At 38.5% G+C, this 9,046-nt stretch overlaps 1 protein-coding gene across 1 annotated transcript; it reads left to right on the forward strand.

Annotated features, from left to right (window-relative positions):
* Positions 1–999: 999 nt before the first annotated feature.
* Positions 1,000–9,040, forward strand: gk (glycerol kinase; the record flags this gene model as incomplete). The annotated part of the gene is given in 19 exon segments (XM_035677920.1): positions 1,000–1,073; positions 1,170–1,276; positions 1,381–1,458; positions 1,545–1,624; positions 2,328–2,465; positions 2,588–2,697; positions 3,213–3,279; positions 5,118–5,153; positions 5,254–5,321; positions 5,423–5,465; positions 5,539–5,619; positions 5,736–5,814; positions 6,016–6,112; positions 6,211–6,295; positions 6,425–6,545; positions 7,327–7,470; positions 7,574–7,660; positions 8,165–8,251; positions 8,518–9,040. Coding segments are annotated over 19 exon segments (1,593 nt in total), but the record flags the coding sequence as incomplete, so codon positions are not given.
* Between the last annotated feature and the right edge of the window lie 6 nt (positions 9,041–9,046).

Raw genomic sequence — 9,046 nt, forward strand, 5'->3', positions numbered from 1 at the left:
ATTTAGAAGTGGATATACCCAATGCCGACTGAAAGATAATATAATATACTCCCTATACCTGTGTATATATCCTGCACTACACCTCTGGTTTCATTTTAACATACAGAATATCAATTAAAACTGCTATTTCACAATATTAAGGCCAGCTAGATGTCTATATCCCGCCAATAAAAGTGAGTTTTTATTGATTTACCTCTCACTCCATGACAAGTGTCTCAGTTTGCCTTTTTGCTGCTGAATCATTGTACAATCAGCACATTTTAAAAAAAACTAGAAGGCCCTGTAGTAAAGGGTTATTACTTACTGTTAATTCAGGTTTTTTTTTTTAATTTCTAATTGGTTTTATGACTTTTTTTCTAATATATGCGGAAGGCCACATTGTGTTTTTGTTTTTCTACCTGCTGGAGTGGAAAGAACAAATGTAAAAGGAAAACACGAGGGGAAATTCTTTAATTAATCTTTAATTTTAGTCCCTCAATTAATATTTTGTGATCATAATGTGTTGGCACTAACTCTGACTTCTCGTTTCACTTTGGTAAATGCCACTTGACATGTGCAGAGGTATTTTTAGCTGTGATAATTGTACCATTTAAAGGTGACACTTTACAACACTGCTGCTGTGTGGAAAAGTCCCACAGAGGATTGCATTGCCTGTACGGTCTCTTATATAGGTGCAATATTATAATTTGAAGTTATTATTTCTGTAATTATTGAATGTGCATCAAAGAGTCATAACTTAATATAAACATCACCCTACTGCTGCTCAGTTTGTATTTGAAAAGCAGTAACCTGGAGTCTAGAAAAGCAGGTTTGGGATTTAAGTTTGGATCCCACAGCTGAAATAATCTGAATAACAAAAGGGGAATCCGAAATCCCCTCCAGAATCCGTGATGAACGACTAAAAAGGAGGCCTTGAGCAGGGTTAGAGTGACTGCAGTTCCCTGGGTGAATAAAGTAATGTGTTGTTGGCTGAAGCTGCACTCTTTTCTCTCTTTGAAGGTGTTTAATTCAAAAACAGCAGAGCTCCTCAGCCATCACCAGGTGGAAATCAAACAAAGCTTCCCCAAAGAAGGGTAAGTAAGATCCGATACAGTTCCTACAAGATGCGCACGCGATTTTTAGAAATGCGTGGATTTCATTTGTTGTGACTTTTCCATCCTGATTTCCAGATGGGTCGAGGAGGACCCCAAAGAAATTCTGCAGTCGGTGTACGAGTGCATGGAGCGGACGTGTGAAAAACTCACCCAACTCAACATAGACATCTCAAACATTAAAGGTATCCACACGTTGCTAATGACAGCGCCTCTCAGTTTCATTTATTTCAAAAGCGGTGTTTCATGATTTAAAATCTCTGGAAATGTGTGGCTTGAATTTGTCCAGCTATCGGAGTGACCAACCAAAGAGAGACCACGCTGGTTTGGGACAAAGAGACCGGGGAGCCTCTCTACAATGCGATCGGTAGAGTTCTGAATCTCCGTATCACCAGTTTGTTTTGTTTCCCTCTTTGTTGCCATGAAAAATAATGAATGGATCATTTTGTTCAGTTTGGCTGGACCTGCGGACTCAATCGACAGTCGAGCGTCTCATTAATAAAACTCCAGGAAGGAATAAGAACCACTTGAAGGTGAGCTCCTTTCTTTTCCCGAAGATTTGTTTAATTTTCGGTCAGTTGCAAAAACAAGAGCCTTTTGTTAATGGGGCATATTTTAACAGTGCACATTAGCTCTTCGGGATTGCATTGTAGTTGTCACTTTGACACAAACACATGGGAAAATAAGTTAGAGTGCACAGTTATGATCAGGGTCAATAATGGGACATGTATATTATTATAAATGATTCCAATAATTAAACTATAGCTGATAAATTATTTATTTTGAATTCTTATGCAGAAAGTTTTTTTCTAGGTTTTATATTCTATGAAAGCCAAAGCTTGTTATGTTTTTAATGTACTTTAATACAAAATAAATGAACATTTGAAGAGAACTGTTTTTCTTGTGTTAACAATAGTGATATTAATTAAATCTATAAAATCATCCATGTTTGCTCACTACATCTTAGTCTAGTAAGAACTACAGGTTATTAATTAAAATTGTTTGTTATCTTATTAGTATCGGACATGAGAAGCAGGTAATTATCGGTTATCATATTGATTGAACCTTGAAAAAAAAAAGTTACCGTCTAAGGAGGTTGTATCAGTTGTCATCATGGCCTCTGTTTAATAGTTGACTTGGCAGTTATAAATTGACTGTTATCTAATATCTAATATTTTCTTAATTCATATTTTATTTCTACATATTTGAGTTCATTACATTGTTGTCGTCCTGCAGCATAAAACGGGGCTCCCGATCAGCACTTACTTCAGCGCGGTGAAACTCCGCTGGCTGATGGACAATGTGGACGAGGTGCACAAAGCCGTCGTGTCTCACCGCGCCATGTTCGGCACCGTGGACTCTTGGCTCATTTGGGTAAGAAAAGACTGCTTCAACACAGACGGACTTTTACATCTAGTGATGATTTTAGAGCTGACTCTTGAAAAACTGTGTGTGTGTGTGTGTGTGTGTGTGTGTTTTTGATGGCTGTCCAACAGTGTTTGACAGGAGGGAAGTCAGGCGGTGTCCACTGCACAGATGTGACCAACGCCAGCAGAACCATGCTGTTTAACATTCACACGATGGAGTGGGACCCAGAACTTTGCAAGTACGACAGCTGTCTCTTATTTGAAAAATACGCCCTCAAAGAGATGACCTCTTACTTTGAAACTCGTGCCATCGTCATTTATACACTGTAGATTTAATATATCACAGAAATGTGGAAGAAAAACAACATGATCATTTGATAGTCGCATGACTTGTGAATCACAACCGTCCAAAACAAAACTAAAATTATGCTTTTTGTGAGCTCAGTGCCTTATTTTTACTCATTTTGAATTTGGTAAAGCCATAACAACAAACAAAGTATAGCTATTAAACGTAAAGTAAAGTTAGGAAAACAATTGGCCTAAATATACTTCAAGGAGTTTTTTTTACTGGGTATGGATCAGTTATTTTTAGTGCCTGCACCCGGTCGGATTCCCCTTAAAATCAATGAAACAGGTCGGTCGAAACACTACCTTTTTTGTCCACAGGGGCCGCCAGAATAAACACACAATCAAAGTTCCTTGTAGGGGATTTAATTATTTAAGTGCTGTTGCTCTTTCCTCTAATTCCCATCAGATATTTTGGTATTCCCATGGAGATCTTGCCCAGAGTGAGGAGTTCTTCAGAAATATATGGCCTCATGGTGAGAATGCATGAATTTGTCAATATCTTGCCAACACTGATCTACTTTTAAATTGTAGTGTTTATATTAACATCTTTTATCGTAATGATTTCATTGTTGTGTCTAGTGTGACTCTACTGTTGTGTTGAAAGTCTCGTGCAACAGCCCACTAATGAGATAAAAGCAGTTTGTGTGTTCAGTGTGCTTTCAGATTGTGCATGAAGGTTGACTGAGAAATTCTTTTAGGCATTTTTTTTGTGTGTGCCATTGTCTCTCTTCTCTCACTGGTAGAAAATATGTTCTAGTCGGGTAAGTAATACTCGCCATCACTATTTTGCTCATCTTTAAAGGTTAACCCATACTGCTTCTCCGTGGCCAAAGTGATTAGATGATCACACAGTGCATTTCCAAGATTCACACAAAGGCTGATATTTCAGTCGCTCAGCTGTTCATTTACTTTGTTTTATTATTAGATGTCGGAAAGTTGTATAAGGGGTCAGATTCTTCTTCTTATAAATTGAAATTAGCATTTATAAATATATATATGATTAGCCTTTGGTGCACATCACTCTCTTTTGCTTAGTTGTAACTAACTCTTAACTATGACATGACTATGAACTATTATATATCTTTGCCACTGACTTTATAAAAACATATTACCAGAAAAAGTATTGCAACAGTTTCATGTGAGTAGAAGGAGAAGTTTAACATTTTATAATTGACCTAAACTACGTTTTTATTAAGTATTTTCCTCCATGTGCCCTATTATAAACAACAAGCTCATTACGACTCCACAGTTAACTCTTTAGTTGAACTGAGTTGGTAAAACAATAGAATAAAATGCCTGTTTTCATTATAGGAAAATCTTTCTAAAATATTTTATGAATAAGAGATTAAAGCAGGTTTCTAGTTTTGATTTAAAAGAGCCCTCGGGAGTTAAAAAACTGCTGAAATGAAAGTGAATATTGGGCTCCAGATGAATGCTAATATTTGCTCTTGCGTTGGGTGACAGTTAGTTGTAGGTTTAACCAAACAGACAAATAGTTTCATCACATTCCCAGAAGATGTAGCAGCCTTTGTTCAGTGATTTCGGACCCAGCTGAGACTCGTACACAAACATGAGGGCGAACATATAAGCTTCATTGGAAATGTGCTGGATGGTCCGTGTCCATTGCTTCTGTTGTGGCATGCTACTTGGCTGGTTGTCATTAACGCCCACAGCTTTCCTGACAGACCATCATCCTCTGCAGCGTCCCATCACGTCCACCTAAATCTCTTCACTCTTTGCCACAGTTTTATGTAACCAACTTTGTCCTCTGTCTTTATACATTACACCAAAACGACGTAGGAGTGAAGACATTTTAATTTATACAGGTTCCCTCACTGTTACTGTGCTTTATGTAAACATTGGTAGTATTAAAATATTTGAGTTATTTGGCTTCCGGTAGCCAAATAATGAGTAATTCCCTTTTGTTTTCAGTGTTGTTGTCGGGTGAGGTTGTTGCTTTTAGTGATTAAAAACTAAGTTTTTCCCTTGATGACTGATTGTATTTGGAAAATTATTTATTTGATATTTTGACAACAAATATGTATGTATGTATAATTTCAAGTTTTTAATCAGTTATACACATTTTTATTTAGAAATGTAAACTAGCCAAATGAGCAGATATTTGAACCAAATCCATTCAAAATTGAATAGTTTTAATCTCCCTATTTGATATCCCAAGAGGCCGTTAGAACCAACAATACAACAAATTGCAGATGAAACAAAACACTTAAAATGTTCTTTGAATGTCACAACATTAAACATTAAATACACAGTTCACTTATTAAACAAAACCATCTTCTCCCTTTGACAGAAATCTGGAGCTCTTTCAGGTATTCCCATTTCAGGGGTAGGTTCATCTCTAGTTTTACTTTCCAGCATTGTCAGCAATGTGCTTGATATGCTTTGAAGTTTGCTGATAGATTTATATGCGACCTTTTTAAAAATAGTGTCTCGGGGATCAGTCAGCAGCACTCGTTGGACAGATGTGCTTTCAGGATGGACAAGCGAAAAACACGTGAGTGACTTTGTGTGGCTTTTTTCTGGACTTTCCTTGAAATGTTTGGATTCTCCTTTGTTAGAAATTGAAGTAAATTCAAGGTTTATTATGTGTTTCAGGTATGGAACAGGCTGCTTTCTCCTGCGAAACACTGGACCTAAGGTACATTACTGAAGATTTGTGTTTTAAACACTCATACATTGCATTAGTGTGACACCTTTCTGTTGTTTTGCAGCCTGTAATGTCTGATCACGGCCTCCTCACCACTGTAGCGTACAAACTCGGTCGGGATAAACCTGCCTGTTATGCACTGGAGGTACAGTGTCTCAAAACACCTGTTATTCCTTTTATAATGTACTGTATAATCAAAAATGTACTCTGTGCAGTGCGAGGGCCTTTCAGTTTACGGGTGATTTGTGTTGTTCTTGGCAGGGCTCTGTGGCCATTGCAGGAGCTGTGGTTCGTTGGCTGCAGGACAATCTCGGGATCATCGGATCATCTGAAGAGCTCGGTATGTTTGAAGACGAATCAAATGTGTTGAGCGGCATCTTCAGGACTGTGGTGTGATTTAGTCTCTAGAGTTTCTGTACAGGGATAGTAAAATGTGTAATTAAGAGCAATTTAAGAAGCTAAAACTGCCATTTAAGAGAAATACACATAGGTATTTTCCTTCATTCAACCTGCTTTTCTGTGTTTTTTTCTCCCTGTGCAGAGAAGTTGGCTGCATCCGTCGGTACGTCCTACGGCTGTTATTTTGTTCCTGCATTTTCGGGTCTTTATGCGCCTTACTGGGAGCCCAGTGCGAGAGGGTAAGACCAAGAACTTCCCTGTATAGTTGTAAACACATCTAATATTATTCCCACAGCCTGCTTTAATGCAGAGTTCTATCCTTTTCTCTGTGTCACAGGATCATTTGCGGGTTAACTCAGTTTACAAATAAGAGTCACCTCGCATTTGCTGCTCTGGAAGCTGTCTGTTTCCAGACACGAGAGGTAAAATAAGAATATCTCTTTAAGTTTAACTGCTATGTGGAGTAGTTCACAAAACTGGGATTTCTGATTACATTTATTTGACCAAAAGGAGGTATTTGTGTAATTATTGGGATATTTGCATGGATGCAGATACTGGACGCCATGAATCAGGACAGCGGCATCCCGCTAACTCAGCTCCAGGTGGACGGAGGAATGACGTCCAACAGGTTGCTGATGCAGCTGCAGGCGGACATTCTCTGCATCCCCGTCGGTGAGATTTCCATTCATTTCTTATCATATTTTTAGGTTTTATGTGACGTGTTTGTCAAACACGTCACATAAATTAAAAATTGTTATGGCTGTCAAGTGTTGACAGCCATAACTCTAGCAGTTACCAAACTGGTTCTCTTACCATCAGACCAGACGCCGCATTTATCTGATGTGAAGGCAACTGACAGCGCTGTAATTATGTTTTGAGATGCCACGGCTGCATTCGTCTCGCCGTCGCAGCCCGCAGATACAGGAAGTTTAATAAAAATATATGTCATAAATAATTGTGTATGTCAACACTATTCGCACACTAACGTCCTTTTGTATCTACACTGGAAGCATCACTGCCCTCTGCTGGCGTCATGTGGAATAAATGATAAAGTGAGGAGACATGTCTTACACAGCGGCCCCTTAATATGTCTAGATTGATCACAGTGATCAGTGTTCACTGTAAAACCTTTAAGTTAACTCAAAAAATTGTTGAAACTGGTTACATTGAAAAGTTTAAGTGATACTAACTCAATTTTAAAGTTAAAAACATTCTTGATTAAGCAGTTTTTACTTGTAATTTTAAGTGACACTGACTTAATCTTTATTTGTACTTTGTAAACAAAATACTTAGTTAAAGGTACTTCATCAGGAGTGTTTTTATAACTAAGTTTTTGAGTTAAAATAACTTATTAAATCACAACAGTGTTGTTATTACTACTTCTACTAATATGAGTATTCTAAAGTAACTTGTATTGCTATGTGACTATTATTCACACTGTTGTTATTTTCAGTGAAGCCGTCCATGCCTGAGACCACAGCGCTCGGGGCAGCGATGGCAGCGGGAGCAGCAGAGGGGGTGAGCGTGTGGAGTCTGAACCCAGAGGACCTGAGTGAAGTCACTTCTGAGAAGTTCGAGCCTCAGATCAACACTGAAGGTACAGTGAGCTGCTGCCGCCGCCGCCGCCTCTGCACATCTTTGAAGTATGTGTGTTCAGTAGCTGCTGCTTAAAAGTAATGTTGTTTCTGTATGCTTTGCAGAGAGTGAGTTTCGGTACGCCCGGTGGAAGAAGGCGGTGCAGAAATCCATGAACTGGGAGACGACAGAGCCTGTTTGTAATGGAAACGGTAGGCAGTGTCACATTGGAGCCAAATAACTTGAAGAACTTGAACGCTCGCTGTCAATGTGCGGCCCAGTATGACAATGCAGACATGCCTATATGGATAGGGATTATAAGGATTATTGGGAGCTGTAATTGTTCCTCCTGTCCATCCATTAAACCCATTAAATCCATTAGATGTTAATGTCAGTGATGGGGGACAAAAACACAATCCTATTAGTACCTTTACCAATAAAATGCTGCTGCTCTGTCATTTAAATCAGGGCTGCTAAAAAAATCAATTAAAAATGCTCTTTAAATATGTAGGATCACTAATTATTAATTGCAGTGTTTATGCTTCCATTAAGTTTCTGTTTTTGGGCCCTCCAAGGGAAAACATTTGGGCACCCCTGCTTTAAATCCATTTAATCTAAAGCTGTAGTTTGGTTTCTCTGTTTGTCCTTTAAACATATTGTTCTTCTGTGTCTCCCCTCTGTTTTACCCTTATTTGTTTGTTCGAATGACCAAAAAGGTGAAACTAGTATCTTCAGCAGCGCCCCGCTGGGCTTCTACATCATTGGCAGCATGTTGATGTTAATTGGTGCAAAATACCTCGCAGGTCAGTGTCTTCTTCAGTACGTGTATGAAGCAGAATATTAGTGTAGGCGTAGACGTTACTGGTTCGTTAAATGTCAATGACGCTTTGAGATTAGATCTTACTGTACTGTACCAGGAAGCAGTCACACTACATGATAACATCAGCTCTTGCTTATTTATGAGCCACCTTTAGATCTTTGTCACATACTTGAGCAGCATGTTAGGTGTGCCATGTTTGATTAATGTCAGTGATGGTGACCTTTCTTGAAATGTATTTCTCTCCGTTAGGCCACAACTAGGCTCCGACTCCCGGAGGCATTGACGCAAAGAGGGAAGTGGAGACAAACAGCTGGACCACCACTTGCACTCTCAGCTGCACTCGTTTCCAAAAGGAATTCCAGGATAAAGACGTTCCTGCTGAATCTTAATGGAAAATGTTTGACCTGACTCACTGAACTTTATTTTTCCCTGTGTTTTTTTCATTTAATTTGAATGCATTTTTTCAAGAACACATTGGTACATTAGATTAATTTTAGTGTGCATGCAGTATTTCCTTTTTTATTTTTACAATGTTGACATGGTATGAACCTCTGAGCTTATTTATATAGAAACCAATGCTAGTGCAGATTGTTTTTCATAGCTGTGTCAAGTGAAATTTTCTGTCTAATTTGCTTTATATGCTGTTCGTCAAATTCACTGTTACCCTTGAATGGTCGTCTAACAGTCAAGCTGTAATGTTTTGTTGTTGGAGACCCTCCGCTATGAGCTGCAGAAGACTTTTTAGAGCACTTTATATTTTTGTTTTGTCTTGTGGGAG

Source organism: Morone saxatilis, unplaced genomic scaffold, assembly GCF_004916995.1.
Source record: "Morone saxatilis isolate NCDOM2014 unplaced genomic scaffold, NCSU_SB_2.0 Contig6, whole genome shotgun sequence".
NCBI classification, from domain to species: domain Eukaryota; kingdom Metazoa; phylum Chordata; class Actinopteri; family Moronidae; genus Morone; species Morone saxatilis.